The sequence below is a fragment of the Schizosaccharomyces pombe genome, assembly GCF_000002945.2.
Source record: "Schizosaccharomyces pombe strain 972h- genome assembly, chromosome: II".
In the NCBI taxonomy this organism is placed as follows: domain Eukaryota; kingdom Fungi; phylum Ascomycota; class Schizosaccharomycetes; order Schizosaccharomycetales; family Schizosaccharomycetaceae; genus Schizosaccharomyces; species Schizosaccharomyces pombe.
This window is the reverse complement of record NC_003423.3, coordinates 1126463-1141396: the sequence shown is the minus strand read 5'-3', so window position 1 is coordinate 1141396 and position 14934 is coordinate 1126463. Positions and strand designations below refer to the sequence as shown.

The 14934-nt window shown below is 36.2% G+C and overlaps 9 protein-coding genes and 4 long non-coding RNA genes across 13 annotated transcripts; 5 read left to right on the top strand and 8 right to left on the bottom strand.

The window, feature by feature from the left end:
- Positions 1-156: 156 nt before the first annotated feature.
- skp1 (SCF ubiquitin ligase complex subunit Skp1) lies at positions 157-1269 on the bottom strand. Its single transcript, NM_001021365.3, has 4 exons — positions 1201-1269; positions 1100-1147; positions 658-1025; positions 157-612 (listed from the first exon to the last, which is right to left on the bottom strand). Exons 1-4 carry the CDS (start codon positions 1247-1249, stop codon positions 592-594), a joined length of 486 nt encoding a protein of 161 aa, NP_595455.1. The 5' UTR covers positions 1250-1269; the 3' UTR covers positions 157-591.
- Positions 1270-1551: 282 nt separating this feature from the next.
- Positions 1552-1950, bottom strand: SPOM_SPNCRNA.5031. Its single transcript, NR_194387.1, has one exon. It is a non-coding gene; the product is annotated as a non-coding RNA (long non-coding RNA).
- On the top strand, positions 1779-3644 carry mis12 (MIS12/MIND complex Mis12). The gene has a single exon (NM_001021364.3). It carries the CDS (start codon positions 1870-1872, stop codon positions 2647-2649), a length of 780 nt encoding a protein of 259 aa, NP_595454.1. The 5' UTR covers positions 1779-1869; the 3' UTR covers positions 2650-3644.
- swi5 lies at positions 2367-3490 on the bottom strand. The gene is made up of 3 exons (NM_001021363.3): positions 3333-3490; positions 3195-3280; positions 2367-3029 (listed from the first exon to the last, which is right to left on the bottom strand). Exons 1-3 carry the CDS (start codon positions 3339-3341, stop codon positions 2867-2869), a joined length of 258 nt encoding a protein of 85 aa, NP_595453.1. The 5' UTR covers positions 3342-3490; the 3' UTR covers positions 2367-2866.
- SPOM_SPNCRNA.1414 lies at positions 3430-4656 on the bottom strand. Its single transcript, NR_150295.1, has one exon. It is a non-coding gene; the product is annotated as a non-coding RNA, possible alternative UTR (long non-coding RNA).
- Positions 3642-4785, top strand: nfu1 (NifU-like protein nfu1). The gene has a single exon (NM_001021361.4). The coding sequence runs from the start codon at positions 3808-3810 to the stop codon at positions 4588-4590; it is 783 nt and encodes a 260-aa protein (NP_595452.2). The 5' UTR covers positions 3642-3807; the 3' UTR covers positions 4591-4785.
- Positions 4786-5777: 992 nt separating this feature from the next.
- tif452 lies at positions 5778-7003 on the bottom strand. Its single transcript, NM_001021360.3, has 3 exons — positions 6422-7003; positions 6192-6331; positions 5778-6134 (listed from the first exon to the last, which is right to left on the bottom strand). Exons 1-3 carry the CDS (start codon positions 6896-6898, stop codon positions 6020-6022), a joined length of 732 nt encoding a protein of 243 aa, NP_595451.1. The 5' UTR covers positions 6899-7003; the 3' UTR covers positions 5778-6019.
- SPOM_SPNCRNA.5030 lies at positions 6124-8918 on the top strand. Its single transcript, NR_194386.1, has one exon. It is a non-coding gene; the product is annotated as a non-coding RNA (long non-coding RNA).
- On the bottom strand, positions 7229-9170 carry met7 (putative folylpolyglutamate synthase; the record flags this gene model as incomplete). The annotated part of the gene is made up of 3 exons (NM_001021359.3): positions 7229-8656; positions 8966-9097; positions 9144-9170. 3 exons carry the CDS (start codon positions 9168-9170, stop codon positions 7355-7357), a joined length of 1461 nt encoding a protein of 486 aa, NP_595450.2. The 3' UTR covers positions 7229-7354.
- SPOM_SPBC1709.16C (aromatic ring-opening dioxygenase) lies at positions 9041-10897 on the top strand. The gene is made up of 4 exons (NM_001021358.3): positions 9041-9418; positions 9574-9881; positions 9937-10245; positions 10319-10897. The coding sequence occupies exons 1-4, from the start codon at positions 9325-9327 to the stop codon at positions 10499-10501; spliced, it is 894 nt and encodes a 297-aa protein (NP_595449.2). The 5' UTR covers positions 9041-9324; the 3' UTR covers positions 10502-10897.
- Positions 10884-13425, bottom strand: SPOM_SPNCRNA.1413. The gene has a single exon (NR_150294.1). It is a non-coding gene; the product is annotated as a non-coding RNA, possible alternative UTR (long non-coding RNA).
- cft2 (mRNA processing protein Cft2) lies at positions 10924-13443 on the top strand. The gene is made up of 2 exons (NM_001021357.3): positions 10924-11344; positions 11408-13443. Exons 1-2 carry the CDS (start codon positions 10972-10974, stop codon positions 13426-13428), a joined length of 2394 nt encoding a protein of 797 aa, NP_595448.1. The 5' UTR covers positions 10924-10971; the 3' UTR covers positions 13429-13443.
- On the bottom strand, positions 13407-14925 carry ngl1 (peptide N-glycanase). The gene is made up of 5 exons (NM_001021356.3): positions 14443-14925; positions 14191-14367; positions 13985-14144; positions 13901-13939; positions 13407-13855 (listed from the first exon to the last, which is right to left on the bottom strand). The coding sequence occupies exons 1-5, from the start codon at positions 14767-14769 to the stop codon at positions 13557-13559; spliced, it is 1002 nt and encodes a 333-aa protein (NP_595447.1). The 5' UTR covers positions 14770-14925; the 3' UTR covers positions 13407-13556.
- Between the last annotated feature and the right edge of the window lie 9 nt (positions 14926-14934).

Below are 14934 nucleotides of genomic sequence, written 5' to 3'. Positions count from 1 at the left end.
TGCTGTCACTATTTTTAAGAAAAGAATCGGATTTTTTTAACAATTCATTGTTTAGCGCTATTATATTACAACACTTCTTTTTTTTTTTTTTTGTTATAGTAAACCGCTAATGCAAACTACATAGGACTATTAGCTCCAATCGTTCACCATATTGAATGGAAGAGTAAAGATAATCTTATTGATGAACATCCCTATTTTGTAACAAGACAAAAGCAAGCTTTAAGCAATTCGGGATAGTAAGTTCAACTTTCTAAATCGTAATTCACATACGTACTTAAAACAACAGTAAAAGATAACGAAATGTGCTTTGTTGGGATAAAATATGTTCATCAATGTACATTTGTATATATGCGATAATGAAATTGATTTGCTGCGACTTAATACGACCAGTGTTGGTACGTCAAGTATCAAGTGATCGCACGCATCGTGAAAACTTCAGTAGTAAAAAATCATCAGTATACTTTATATCAATTTTTTTTTTATAAAAAAAAAAAGGCGCATGATGAGGTGGATGGGAAGATTCCCATTTTACACTGAAAACTACACTTAATGATCCAAGGACAAAAAACTTTATACACAAAAAGCCACAAACTATCTGTCTTCGGCCCATTCCTGCAAGCGGTTAGAATTAAGTTAATAAAGTACCAAGGAACGTACATTTTCTTTACGGATTTGCTCTTCCTCCTCAGGCGTAAAATCATTAGGGATGTTAAATGTTTTCCGAATGTCCTCAGGACTCTTGCCACGAATCATGTTGGCAACGGTTTTACAACCAGTATCAAGCAAAGGTTTAATATCCAAATAATTGCTTGCCAAAACTATCTCGAACAACATTTCCTGGTCTACGGCCATAAACTTACGATCCCATTCATCAATATCGGTAGACTTTTTTAATCTAATGTCACTTTCCTCCTCAGTTCCTGAATACAAATCGTTTTTGTGATGCTCACACCATTCGAGTACCTTTCGCAAAACGTTCGATGATACGTTTGGAAGAGGAATGGGGACATTAATCTCACCAACGTCTATTGAAATTGAGATTTTAGTAACAGGGTCCATAATAATTATTGCACTCAACAAGCGCTTGTATAGATCATACCTTCAAGCATATTTTTTATAAGCATACTTCTCTCAGCGATCAGTTGATCTATAAACAGTTTGTCAATTCACTCAATTCAAAACATTCTCCGTTCTACATACCGACCACGAACTCTTCATTGTCAGATGAAATCAGTTTGATTTTGGACATTGTTGATGTATGTAAGTAATGGATGAATGAAAGTTAAGCTGTTAGCATTTCTAGTTATGCTGATATTCCTACAGTGGCAGAACTCACTAATTCGATATTGGGAAAAGGTGCTAACCCTCATTAAATCAAATTGCATAGCAGAACGATCCCACCGTGATAGCTAAAAAAGGCTACTGAAGAATAATAAAAGAAAGCATAGAAATTGAGGTTTAAGATGAGTCCGTACTATTAATGTATAATTCGAATATAGTTAATATTAGTGTATTCCTCCACTAGAGCTTAGTTGAGGATATAGAAACTCTAGTAATGATTTACCAAGCACAAATCAAAAGCCACACTTCTAAGCAACTAACAAAATAAACCGACTAAACTGTTAATCGCCTGAGTTATATGTTCCTCACAGCAATAAAAACAGCAACAAATCTATGTATTATTCATACTTTTTGATGGGATATACGGAAATCCCTTTTACCTCGTTATTATCATATCTGAGTACACCAGACAAAATGCAACATGGGGTTGGTACATTGCAGAACAACTTGCCGTTTAAAAATCATAACTCACTAGTTTCCTCTTTGGAAGCTAATCAGTGTTTTCAATGTAAAGGAATTAATTAAAAAATGTTAGTGGAGTTACTAGAATTCACTCCTCTCTCCTTCATTGATGATGTGATCAACATTACGAACCAACTGTTATATAAAGGTGTAAATGGTGTGGATAAAGCCTTTTCACAAACGCGGTTTGCTAAAAAAGCGCCACAGGAAATAGAAGAAGGACTACACAAGTTCGAGGTTCTCTTTGAAAGTGTGGTGGATCGTTACTATGATGGTTTCGAGGTGTATACACTTCGAAACATTTTTAGTTATCCACCAGAGCTAAAAGGCTACATGCGTACGTTTGGAAAGGATGTAGACTATTCAATCACAACAGAGCAAGACGCCGCCATGGATCAAGCAATTCAAGAGGCTGCAGAAAAACTCGTAGTAAAGATGCAACTACGTCGTGACCTTCGCATGCGTCTCAGCAGGAAAAGAGAAAAAAAAACAGAAATAGAAAAGCATTTGGAAAGAATTTCTTTTCTCAACAAAGTACCCGAAAATTGGCAAGTTACTTTACCAGAAACTACCGATTTCCTTCTTGATCAACTTGGTAATCTGCAGCATGCCGTTAAAAGAGTAGTTGAAGCCTCTCCCACTGTACACTCACGAGAGGTGGATGAAAGAATTACCTACTTAGAAAAAGGTTACGAACGATTATCTAATCCCATCGACCAGCAAAAGGATTTTTGGTCACATCACTTGTCAAAACTAGAATCGACAGCCAATACTGAAACTGCAAATAACATTCATAAGTTGCTATTGTCATCTGAAAAAGACGTCGGACATACTGACGAGCCTTAATACTAATCAACTAGCTAAAGTCTTGAGATGTTCTAACAATTGTGATCGTTTACGTAAACTTTCATAATAAATATATAAGAATTGGCGTTGGATCTCTAGCGAAAGCAAAGTAATGCTTAATAAAGAAAACTTGGATTGTCTCTGTCACTTTTTCCGTTACATTTTTATTTGTTTTGTTTAACTTCTCTTTTTTCCTAAATAACTGAATGGATAATAATTATTCTGACCCATTAACTCCAAATCTGTCAAACAATTCGACACTTGTACATTTTTCATGCTCTGCCACTTTGCCAATCATTCCCAAAGCAATATCCCGTATTTCATTATAGGTATGGAGTAGATCGATATGTTTTTGTACAGTTTGCTTAGCATCTCGATTTCTAAATCATTTGTCAACATTAGATAAAACGAGACAAGCTTGATGATGACTTGAATAGATTTGATGGAACGGCAATACATTGCTTTTCCCAAAATGAACCTGAACGCGCGTAAAGGCGCATAACTCATATTTTCTACCATTTCTAGCATCACTTTACCACACTTACTTTAGCTTAGCTAAAGCGTCTTGTAAACTACTTTCCAATTGCTCCTTCTGCTGTTCAAGCAAATGGACGCGTGACTCAAGTTGAGACTGCAGTAATTCATCAGTATTTTGTGAATGAACAATGGTACCGTTGGCTTACCTTTTCCATACGATTTAAACAGTTCTTTCTTAATGAAGCAATGATGTGTGAAATTTACTAGGAAGGTATCTGTTTTTGAACACCTAGTAGAAATTAAGTTGTTGAGGAAGGCAGGAGCCTACCGATTTGTTCAATTGAAAACAATGTCTATTGTTCTTGTAAGAGAGAATTTAGATTAGTGATGAAAGACAAGTAAATTGTTGAATCACGAACAATGGCTTATTTCAATATAATGAACTTCGCTAATTTGTATAAGAAAGTATAAGGATCACATCGGTTTTCGTATGCCCATGTACAAATTGCCTTCTTGCATGTATTTAAAGAATTGCTTACATTAGCATTTCCTGATTTAAAAATTGTTAATAAACATTTAAATTTTCCCATCTGTTTGAAGTGTATACTTAAGAAGTTTCAAATTCTGAACTTGTCTTAATATTTTGTCTCTTATTGGATAAAGCACGATTTGATTCCAAGCATGTTATTTCCTAGAGTTGTGCCGTTTCAATCTTTAAGGACAGCATTCCAAAAGAAAACCTTTTTACCAGTATCTTCAGCTGGTAACGTTTTCACTCCACGTTTCCAATTGCAAGCAATTCGCAGCATATGGATCCGATCGGAGGAGACACCGAACGAAAACGCTTTGAAGTTCCTGCCAGGGCTAGATATCTTGCCTCCAACTATCGGAAGCTGTGAATTCATGAGAGGACAAGGAACTGTGAATTCTCCATTGGCACAGAAACTATTTGATATAGATGGAGTTGATAGCATTTTTTTTGGAAAGGACTTTATTACTGTTTCCAAGGGAGCAGGAACTGAATGGGCTCAAATGAAGCCAGAAGTGTTTAGTGTAATTATGGAGCATTTAAGTAATGGAAGCCCAGTACTCTCTGAAGAGCCTCTAAAGGGGGCTAGCGATACTCAAATATTAGAAAGCGACAGTCAAATTGTTGCAATGATTAAAGAACTGATCGAGACTAGCATTCGTCCATCTATCCAAGAAGACGGTGGTGATGTGGAATTTAGAGGGTTTGATGAGAAGACAGGTACCGTTTCTCTTAAACTTCGAGGTGCATGTCGAACCTGTTCGTCATCAGCTGTGACACTAAAAAATGGAATTCAGCAAATGCTGAAGCATTACATTCCGGAAGTGGAAAATGTTGTACAAGTTTTAGATCCAGAAGAGGAGGTTGCAATTGCCGAGTTTGAAAAATTTGAACAGCGCATTAACGGAAACAAACAGAAAGCTGATAACAAGTAACTTTTTCCATTCAACATAGGGAATTTGGTTCATTTAAAAGACTTTGGTGATAGAAATTAATAATTGACGAACAAAACGCTATTTATGAGTTTTAAGAAAAAACAGCAAATAACAATGAATATTTACACTGTATTCGATAAAAAACACATACTACTATATAAGACGATTTGTTTAATCATATAATGTTACTTTCTTGGTTCATTTTCGACTGCAAATTTTATGTACGAATAATGAAGATGTGTATCATATAAACTACAGGTTTCATCAACACCTGTATTATTCAGAGATATTTAAATGTTTTAATAATAGCGAGGGTACATATTTATGAAATAAATAAGTAAAAATTTTGAAATACTGTTGGAATGTTTCGTTGATGTCCCTGTACGCAGATGACTATTTTCGAAATTTGAAAAGGAGAATTGATACACAGAACGGAGTTGAGTTAATGTTAGCCTTTGGCTCTCTTTTGCTTAAAAAACGATACTCGAAAAATTGACTAGTTAGAAAAGGTGGTAATGCATTCGTATATTTTCAATTAAGCTCTAGGTTATTAAATAGGTATACATAAGCGAATTATGTTTGGAGTTGGGAGATTGTATCAGCGTTACGAAATATTCGTCAATCATTTCATCTTTGCTAATTGCTGATTAACCAAATGATGAAGTTAGTGCTGAGCTTTATTTGTTTAAAAAACTTTGAGTATAAGCGAAGCGATAGATTTGGAATTGAAGTGGTGCACTGATACTCGACAATATTCCGTACAGTACATTGAAAAGTCTGATTGTAGATACTTCTTCACCAGATATCTAATTCTAAGCATACAGAAGTTGCAAGTAAATTTCCCCACTTTTCCCAGTACTCATTAAGCGCTGCATTAATTCGATTAAAAGGGCTATCTTCTTAATTAATGTTATCCGATTTCGACAATGATAAGAAGAAATGAAGGTCGCCTATTATTTCGAAATTTTAGTTTGATTCAAACATTCATGGATCCTTAGCGATAAAGGTTAGTTCCAACATTACATTAGATCCTCGGAAATAGTAAAATCATAGTAGACATTATTCAGCTTGAAATAAGCTAGCGATAAATGTTTAATATACAGGCGGTTATGAATAATAGGAAGATTTGGCGATCTAGCATATTTACATTCTTGATAGAATTTTAATATTTATAACGTAAGAGAAGGGTCAAATATAGATTATATCCATTAGCCTATTAAAATGCTCAACAAATATAACAAATTAAACTATTCATACGAATACACTAACTGTAAAGAGGCATCTATCTCATCTCAATAAGCTTGGTATTTTAGAGGTCTCAAAAACAAGAGGGCAATGATTGCAATAACATATTGTCATTCGTAAATGAACACCCCTATAATTTACCAAGCCTTAGAAAGTAAAAATAAAAACTTGAAACTTGATATCATTAAAGACTCATACGGGTTTTTGCTCGCATACTACCAGCCTTTGATGAATCCTCATGAGCACTATATTCTATAGTCTCTTTATCAGAAATCCCTAAAACTTCTTTAAAGCGCAGGCTACATGTTTGTTAGTCCAGTCAACTACCAACACGTTACTCTTAAAACTTCACATACCCGATTTTTTCCAAAACATCTTTGTCATTACAATTTCGTGTCCATACAGCGATTCTATAGAATCCTTTCCTCATATTGCAAACTACACCAGTAACTTCTTTCCCAGTAGGGTCTAATGTTTCTCCAATGGCTGCCAGCACCTATTTCCATACGTTAATACTTTCAACTTAAAAATTAACATTCTGTAAAGTCGATATCACAGCAGTTAAAATGAACAGACCATGACTTACCATATACAGCCACAACTCGTCGAGATTTGAACCTTTGTGCTTGCTTTGGTAGGCCCATTTCCCACCATTCATGTTTTGAGGATCCTCCCATTCAGGACGAATACCTTTCAAAAAGTAAGAGTAGTCCGATTTGGCGGGAAGCATCGAAGCTTTTGAGATCGTCTTAAAGATGCCCCAAAACTCTTCCACTGTCTTGAAGGAAATAATCTCTTTAAGAAGATCACTCCATTCAAGACCTTGTGTAGGTGGTTTCAAAAACCACAATGTCCATTCATGCTGAAGGGGGTGTGTTTTTACAAATGCAGTTTCAGCATTAACAGCCGATAGACCTTCAAGAAGGCGCGCTGGACGTCCCTCTCTTTCAGTTTTAACTTTTGGTGACCCAAATAAATCCAATAGATCTAGTTTTTCTGTGATTAAGGAAGTGTTGGGAAAACCCTCATTTTTTGAGTGACGCGAGTCTTCTGCATCTGCCATTTGCTTTTTTTAAAAAAACAAAAATATTAAAAGAGCTTAAAACGTTTTTATAATAGGCAGTTTGTAAACTAGGCTGGATGCTGAAAAGATGCGGTGGTCGTAATTGGGTTACGAGATCCAAGCAAAAGCAACTTTCAACACACTGTTCCTGTAAAATATAATTGTACATTCATACCTTAAATATTGGCTAAGTATATATAAAAAGTCAATAATCAGCCTTAAAGCTTTACAGTAAATTATTTGTTTGATTGGAAATGCACGAGTATAATCAAATTTCACACAGCTTTTTATCTGCATACTATTATAATTCGTGAAATCAAATTTGTTCCCCTTACGTGTCAAATTGTTAAAAATCATTTTGTAATTACAAAGATGCATAAAGCTATGTTGTATATCTAAGAATCATTTAAATCTCAAAAACAATGTTGCAAAATGTAGAACCTTTCTCCATTTCAATCAAAAAACAGCTTGATCTAGTACTACAAAAACACCACCAGTTAAATGCAGACTTCCGGTGACACAAACAAAAGTATTCCTGGATTTTTGCTTAATTGACATCACTGTCTCAATAGCTTCTTGGATGGTAGGGGCTACTGTTGCTTCACTAGTCGTGCCCTTCGATTCTTTCCACCATTTACATAAATCCTCTTGTACATGCAAAACGGGCTTATTATCAGTAATGGTATTAATGCTTAACAGCTCTGGATTATAGCCTGCATCCTTCCAGGTGACATTGGTTGAGAATATAACATGCGTAAACGAAATCCCAGTTCCCGAGCTTTCCAATCCTTTTAAGAAGGACCTAAGTAAAGCAATTGGATCATCCCTGCTTTGCTGGTTAAACAGAAGAATACGGGCATCTGCATCCTCATAAAGATTCTTCTTGGATGCGAGCCAAAGTCCAGTGGCCTCCAAACTTTCCTTGGTGTGGGCTCCATCAAAACACCATTTTATGTTGTTGATTTCCTCAATTTGGCATCTTCCAGGCCATTTTACATACTTGAGGCCGTCCAAAATTGCTGGATCCTGATATGGATCTCTATCAAAAGGGCACCCGGCCTTTTCATAGAATTCTTGGACTAAAGAAACTGCAAGGGATGTATTTCCAAGCTGATGAACTCCTGAAAGACCAATCATATCCGGCGTTAATTCAGCAGGAGGTATGACTACCTTAAGTGATGTATTTCGTTCAGCAGCACGGTTTTTTAAAACATTCATAGCCTCGGGAGCTTGCTCGCAAGTTAAGGCAATAGCTGATTCTTTGTAGATTCCAGCTTTCTGCCAAGCAATTTCTGCTATTGTGTTCCCCAACAAAGACGTGTGGTCAAGACCTAAGCTTGTAACTGCTGTGGCATATGGTTTTTCAATTAAGTTTGTAGAATCGTATTCACCACCAATCCCAACTTCAATGATAGCGGCATCGACATTCTCTGAAATGAAAACGTGCCATGCCATTAGTGTCAAGAATCGGAAATACATTGGCTTTTCCGAATCACTACCGACAGCATTCTCTAGGCGCTCCCATACATCAAAAAAATATTTAGTAAACAACTCTTGACTGATAGGTTTGCCATTTAATTGAATACGTTCACAGACAGATCGGAGGTGAGGAGAAGTGTACATACCAATGCATTTTGGAATCGACCTTTCTCCACTCTTCTGTATTTGCTGTAATATTGAGGATGTAAATGCACATGTAGAACCCTTTCCTTTAGTTCCAGCAACATGGATGACATTTAGTCGGTTCAAATCTGATGGCTGAGATTTATTAGTTAGTAAAAGTTGCATGACAGTATAGAACTATTAACAAAAAGATTTCGTAAAGAGATACAGGCTAAACCAGCCAAGTCAACAATTCCTATTGATATTTCCCTTTATAGACATGATGTGCTGTCCTTTCAATGAGATTATTATTATTAAAAATAAGGTGAAGTTAAAGAAAGGATCACAATCGAGTACTATAAAGGACATACAAATACTTGTTTCAATCTCGTTTAATCATATGCAGCGGCTTAAAATATTTGAGTGCTATTCTTTTGTAATTCCTAATTATAAGTAGTAACTTACCTGATATCCAATGCATCTAAGCCAATGTCTCATTTCAACCATCGACTGATCATTTGGGATCTTTCCCCTTTTCCTAAGCACTTCCAGCACTTTTGCATTGGATTGCAAAGAATTTAGCCGATTGATAGCTCCCTTAAAGCATTAGTTAGTAAGTGATAAACAAAAGGAAAACTAATACCTCGAAAGTCTTGGTTTGTGGATTCATGCCAATACGAGAACTTTTAAGGTTGAAATACCTCTTGACGGGTTTGGCAGTGTGCATACTCGCCTACTGGAAAAACAACAGCGTTAGTAACACCACCCAAAAGCCAGTGGAGTCAAACGATTTAGGCTATTTTGAAATTGAATTTAACGGGACTATGGCGAGTTCTCGACTATTAGACTGGATGTCTCGTATGAGGTCTGTTCCTCAACTAGAAAGGCTTATTCCAGCTCTGTATTTAGCGCATGGATGTAAGTATATTGAATCAACAGAAATTTATATAGCAGACGCATAATATGCTGAGTTAATGGAATTTGCTGACTGACTTCATCAAACTATCTCTCAATTTCATATAACTCGATACATAAACACTTTATTGATACTAGAATAACTAAAAATTGTTTAGCTCCATTTTTGATGTTACCACAATCATCGGATGATGAGGTTTTCAGTAATGATTCTAAGCTTGGAGGGTTACATTATCAGTTTTTAGAACAGTTAGGACCCTTTCTATTGGAAAAGTTTAGACCGAAGGGAATAATCGTCTTTTCTGCACACTATGAGTCTCGTGGATCAGTTGAAGTATATTCGAGAGACGATGAAAACCCACTTTTTTATGACTATTACGGATTTCCAGATTATTTATACCAGATCAAGTTTCATTCCAAAGGCTCCAAGCGGATAGCCGATCAAATAATTTCTGCCCTTAAAGAAGTATGCCAACGCAGAATCTTTTCTGTTTCATAGATTATTGATGCTAACCCAATAGTACCAAATTCCAGCAAAAACTGTTTCAGGTGATCGTGGATTGGACCATGGTGTTTTTGTGCCATTCAAAATCATGTTTCCCGATGGACTTAATATCCCATTAATAGAGGTGAGCATGCATACCCTAGATCCCATGCAGCTATATAAAGTAGGACAAGCATTGCAAAGTTTGCGGAAGGAGTATTTGATAGTTAGCGGAGGACTCAACATTCATACTTTCGAAGACCTCTCTGCATTCAATGAAGATACGGCAGCTGATGGATATAAAGAATTCCAACTGGATATTCTAAAAGCTATTGAGACTGATAAGGTATGTATGTTACTTGTCGTTGAGGATGAGTGCACAATATTTTGAACTTCTTGTACTAATTTCGAACCTATAGCAAAATGATCGTCTGAATAAATTATTAGGATTACAGCTACACCCTTATTTTCGAAAAGCACACCCACGCGAGGAACACTTTGTTCCATTATATGTCGCTGCGGGCCTAGGAAGCTCTGGGAAATCTAAGGTCGTTTGCGACCTCTATGGCGCCGTCTCTGCTTTTTTTGGAATCGATGAATGAATCAATGTCTAATTTACAGTTATTTGTTATTACAGAGTGATAATTTAAAAGCTAAAAATTATTTTGATAATTCACTTAATGCTTTCAGGACAATTTTCGATTTGATGAACCATTTCCTAAAATTAGCGCATTTTGAATAAATCGCCAATTGATAATCTATACCAGTCACTTATAACTCAACTCCTTACATGGTATATTTTTAATTAATGATGTTACCAAGAAACCGTATTTAATAAACATCCGTCTTTGTTAATATATAAAAATTACGAAGCCGATTTATCCAATATGCTCGTTGAATGATTTAGATTAACTAAAGATTTAGTTATAATAAAGACATTAAAACTGGTCAATTTAGAAGATTGACAAGTTTTCATATTATAGTATCGCTTGGATATATTCTTTCTGATAGCCATCCAACCCCCACTGTTTACTACCATCGAGTTGTAAAGTCCTGTCTTTGGGCAATAACCATGCTCAACTATCAATGTTTAGAGACAGACTCCTATTGTGGAACATCTCATATTGAGTTAGATGGAATTCATATCTATATAGACCCTGGCAGCGATGATTCATTAAAACATCCGGAAGTACCCGAACAACCAGATTTAATCCTTTTATCTCATTCGGATTTAGCACATATAGGAGGATTGGTTTATGCTTATTATAAATATGACTGGAAAAATGCGTATATATATGCTACTTTACCAACAATTAATATGGGTCGGATGACTATGTTGGATGCAATAAAATCCAACTATATTTCAGACATGAGCAAAGCTGATGTAGATGCTGTTTTTGACAGCATCATTCCTCTTAGATATCAACAACCCACATTACTTTTAGGTAAGCAATTGTTCTTGTGAAAAAAGTCTTTTGAACTTTTGATTATACTAATTCATGATTTAGGAAAATGTAGTGGGCTAACCATTACTGCTTATAATGCTGGACATACCTTGGGAGGAACTTTGTGGAGTCTTATAAAAGAATCAGAAAGCGTTCTGTACGCTGTTGACTGGAACCATTCTAAAGATAAACATCTAAACGGCGCTGCCTTATATTCGAATGGCCATATATTAGAAGCTCTCAATCGACCAAATACTTTAATTACTGATGCTAACAATTCACTCGTATCTATCCCTTCCCGTAAAAAGCGTGACGAAGCTTTCATAGAGTCTGTTATGTCTTCTTTGTTGAAGGGCGGTACTGTTTTATTACCTGTAGATGCCGCTTCTAGGGTATTAGAATTGTGTTGTATTCTAGATAACCATTGGTCTGCTAGTCAACCGCCTCTACCATTTCCTATATTATTCCTTTCCCCTACATCAACAAAAACTATTGACTATGCTAAAAGTATGATTGAATGGATGGGTGATAATATAGTTCGTGATTTTGGGATCAACGAAAACTTATTAGAGTTTCGAAATATAAATACGATTACAGATTTTTCTCAGATTTCTCACATAGGACCCGGACCCAAAGTGATCCTCGCTACCGCGTTGACTTTGGAATGCGGATTCTCTCAGCGAATTTTGTTAGATTTGATGTCTGAAAATTCAAATGACTTAATACTGTTTACACAAAGATCCAGATGCCCTCAAAACTCACTTGCAAACCAATTCATCAGGTATTGGGAACGTGCTAGTAAAAAGAAACGTGATATTCCTCATCCAGTCGGTTTGTATGCTGAACAAGCTGTCAAGATAAAAACGAAAGAACCTTTGGAGGGGGAAGAATTGCGATCGTATCAAGAACTTGAGTTCAGCAAGAGAAATAAAGATGCGGAAGATACCGCTTTGGAATTTCGTAACAGAACCATATTAGATGAAGACCTTTCATCATCATCTTCTTCAGAAGATGACGACTTAGATTTGAATACAGAAGTTCCCCATGTGGCTCTTGGATCTTCTGCTTTCCTAATGGGAAAGTCTTTTGATTTGAACTTGAGAGATCCTGCTGTCCAAGCTTTACATACCAAGTATAAAATGTTTCCATACATTGAGAAGAGAAGGAGGATAGATGAATATGGAGAAATTATCAAACATCAAGACTTTTCTATGATTAACGAACCTGCTAACACATTGGAATTGGAAAATGATTCAGATGATAATGCTTTATCTAATTCTAACGGAAAAAGAAAATGGTCCGAAATAAACGATGGTCTACAACAAAAAAAGGAAGAAGAGGATGAGGATGAAGTTCCTTCTAAAATTATAACAGATGAAAAAACTATCCGAGTTTCATGTCAAGTTCAGTTCATAGATATTGAGGGTCTGCATGATGGACGTTCTTTGAAAACTATTATACCACAGGTAAATCCTAGAAGACTTGTCCTTATTCATGCTTCAACTGAAGAGAAAGAAGATATGAAGAAAACGTGCGCCTCTCTCAGTGCTTTTACCAAGGACGTTTACATACCCAACTATGGTGAAATCATTAATGTTAGTATCGATGTTAATGCATTCAGTCTTAAATTAGCAGATGATCTTATTAAAAATTTAATTTGGACTAAAGTTGGCAATTGCGAAGTTTCACATATGCTGGCTAAGGTTGAGATCTCTAAACCTTCTGAAGAAGAAGATAAAAAGGAAGAAGTTGAGAAAAAGGACGGTGATAAAGAAAGGAATGAAGAGAAAAAAGAAGAGAAAGAGACACTTCCTGTTCTTAACGCCTTGACTTTAAGATCAGACTTGGCAAGAGCGCCCAGGGCTGCTCCACTTTTGGTAGGTAATATTCGGCTTGCCTATCTCCGTAAAGCACTTTTAGATCAAGGAATTTCTGCTGAATTGAAAGGAGAAGGTGTTTTATTATGTGGGGGAGCTGTTGCCGTAAGAAAACTCAGTGGTGGTAAAATATCCGTTGAGGGCAGTTTGAGCAACCGCTTTTTTGAAATTCGAAAGTTGGTTTACGATGCACTTGCTGTCGTTTAACTAATGTATGAAAAAAAAATTTAATTAGGATTACATAAAAAAAAAGCTAGTAACTAGAAAGGATTCATGTACAACATAACTAATAAATGTTTGGTAATAGAAACGGAACGTAAAGCTTTATGAAACAATCATTTTCCTGCTTCCCCTCTTTTCTCTTTCCATTCAACATTCCCCGTTTGTCTTGCTGGCAGGTCAGTGTTAGTGGGCGTGGCCTGGGAAACAGGACGCATATAACCATCAAGTTCATCTTTTTCACGTTTGTCTTCCTCCTCTAGAGCCTTACGTTCAGAATCAGTTAGTCGGGACCGAAACTCAATATTAATCTCATGCAAAGCCTGTTGTAGGACAGATTCGGGGCATCGATCACGAGGAAGACCATTCTCAGGGTGACGAATATATCTATGCGATACATCGCGAACACTATCGACTATTTTTGCATTAGTAACAAATAAAATTAAAACCTTTTCCGTACTCCCAAAACCCAAACAATATGACATCTTCTTTCCCCAACCTAATGCTGTTAGAAATCAAGTTTTTCAAGGAGTTAGAACTCTACCTTGTTCGTATATCAAAGGTTCATCGAATGATTCTTCACCACTATCGACATGCACCCAGCGTTGCTGTTTATTACTATAGACTTCCGTCCACACATGGTCCTCAGCATTCCAAATCCACCTAGCTCTAGATCCAAGTGCTCTGCATAGGAAAGTGAAACACTAAGAAAATGTTAGCTTTATATATTTATAAATATTTTTAACTCACGTTGGCCCACTCTCCACATCTTCCCTTCCTTGAATCAAGCAATGCTCGAATGCGATTATACCTGGGAAATCTCTGATTATGCCCGCATACATTGCATTGATAAAGCTCTACGTTGCGGACTCCATTCCATTTTTCTTCCTCATTGGGGGGACCGTTGCCTGTCATATGAGTTTCACCCTACACATTGTCAATATTCTATATCGTACGGATAAAGAACAAAAAATTGACTACACCGTCAATCATAAAACATACTCCACATTTTTCGCAAGGTGGTTGATTAACCCAAACAAAGAATTCTCGCTTGAACCACTTTAACAAGGCTTGAATCACATAATCTTGGTAACCCCAAGATCCATCTCCCTCTTTTTCTAATTCAGAAGCATCTTGAAATAGTTTGTCAAGTGGTAAAATGCTAAGAGCATAATCCTGCAACTCTGGGTCTTCATACATCCACGGGTGTTGTGACATTTGACGTACTTCATGATAAAAGGGATATGTCTCTGGAGGCTGAGAAGCGTTCTGGGAATTCTTGCTTCTCATCATATCAATGAAACGTTGAGAAATCGCATGAAAATCCATTTTCAGCAAATGTCCTATTTTCAAGAAAATAGCTAACGATTGTAAACAAAAAAAAAGAAAAAAAAAGAAAAAATTAAAGAAGGTATTTGTAAAACTGGATTGATTTACAAAAAATGAGGGTAATGTATTCACGAATCACAATATACGCTAAATTCTAAAAGACAA

Coding starts and splice junctions, on each gene's coding strand:
- mis12 (NM_001021364.3), top strand. CDS start 1,870: ATGTTAGTGGAGTTACTAGAATTCACTCCTCTCTCCTTCATTGATGAT.
- swi5 (NM_001021363.3), bottom strand. Junction 3,030..3,194: donor GACGCTTTAGCTAAGCTAAA/GTAAGTGTGGTA, acceptor CAAATGATTTAG/AAATCGAGATGCTAAGCAAA.
- skp1 (NM_001021365.3), bottom strand. CDS start 1,249: ATGTCCAAAATCAAACTGATTTCATCTGACAATGAAGAGTTCGTGGTC. Junction 1,148..1,200: donor CAATGAAGAGTTCGTGGTCG/GTATGTAGAACG, acceptor AACTGTTTATAG/ATCAACTGATCGCTGAGAGA. Junction 1,026..1,099: donor TATAAAAAATATGCTTGAAG/GTATGATCTATA, acceptor CAATTTCAATAG/ACGTTGGTGAGATTAATGTC.
- cft2 (NM_001021357.3), top strand. CDS start 10,972: ATGCTCAACTATCAATGTTTAGAGACAGACTCCTATTGTGGAACATCT. Junction 11,345..11,407: donor ACAACCCACATTACTTTTAG/GTAAGCAATTGT, acceptor TTCATGATTTAG/GAAAATGTAGTGGGCTAACC.
- nfu1 (NM_001021361.4), top strand. CDS start 3,808: ATGTTATTTCCTAGAGTTGTGCCGTTTCAATCTTTAAGGACAGCATTC.
- SPOM_SPBC1709.16C (NM_001021358.3), top strand. CDS start 9,325: ATGGCGAGTTCTCGACTATTAGACTGGATGTCTCGTATGAGGTCTGTT. Junction 9,882..9,936: donor TAATTTCTGCCCTTAAAGAA/GTATGCCAACGC, acceptor CTAACCCAATAG/TACCAAATTCCAGCAAAAAC. Junction 10,246..10,318: donor AAGCTATTGAGACTGATAAG/GTATGTATGTTA, acceptor TCGAACCTATAG/CAAAATGATCGTCTGAATAA.
- ngl1 (NM_001021356.3), bottom strand. CDS start 14,769: ATGGATTTTCATGCGATTTCTCAACGTTTCATTGATATGATGAGAAGC. Junction 14,145..14,190: donor GATGTGGAGAGTGGGCCAAC/GTGAGTTAAAAA, acceptor ACATTTTCTTAG/TGTTTCACTTTCCTATGCAG. Junction 13,856..13,900: donor ATATTGTTTGGGTTTTGGGA/GTACGGAAAAGG, acceptor ATGCAAAAATAG/TCGATAGTGTTCGCGATGTA.
- tif452 (NM_001021360.3), bottom strand. CDS start 6,898: ATGGCAGATGCAGAAGACTCGCGTCACTCAAAAAATGAGGGTTTTCCC. Junction 6,332..6,421: donor ACGAGTTGTGGCTGTATATG/GTAAGTCATGGT, acceptor GTATGGAAATAG/GTGCTGGCAGCCATTGGAGA. Junction 6,135..6,191: donor GATGTTTTGGAAAAAATCGG/GTATGTGAAGTT, acceptor ACAAACATGTAG/CCTGCGCTTTAAAGAAGTTT.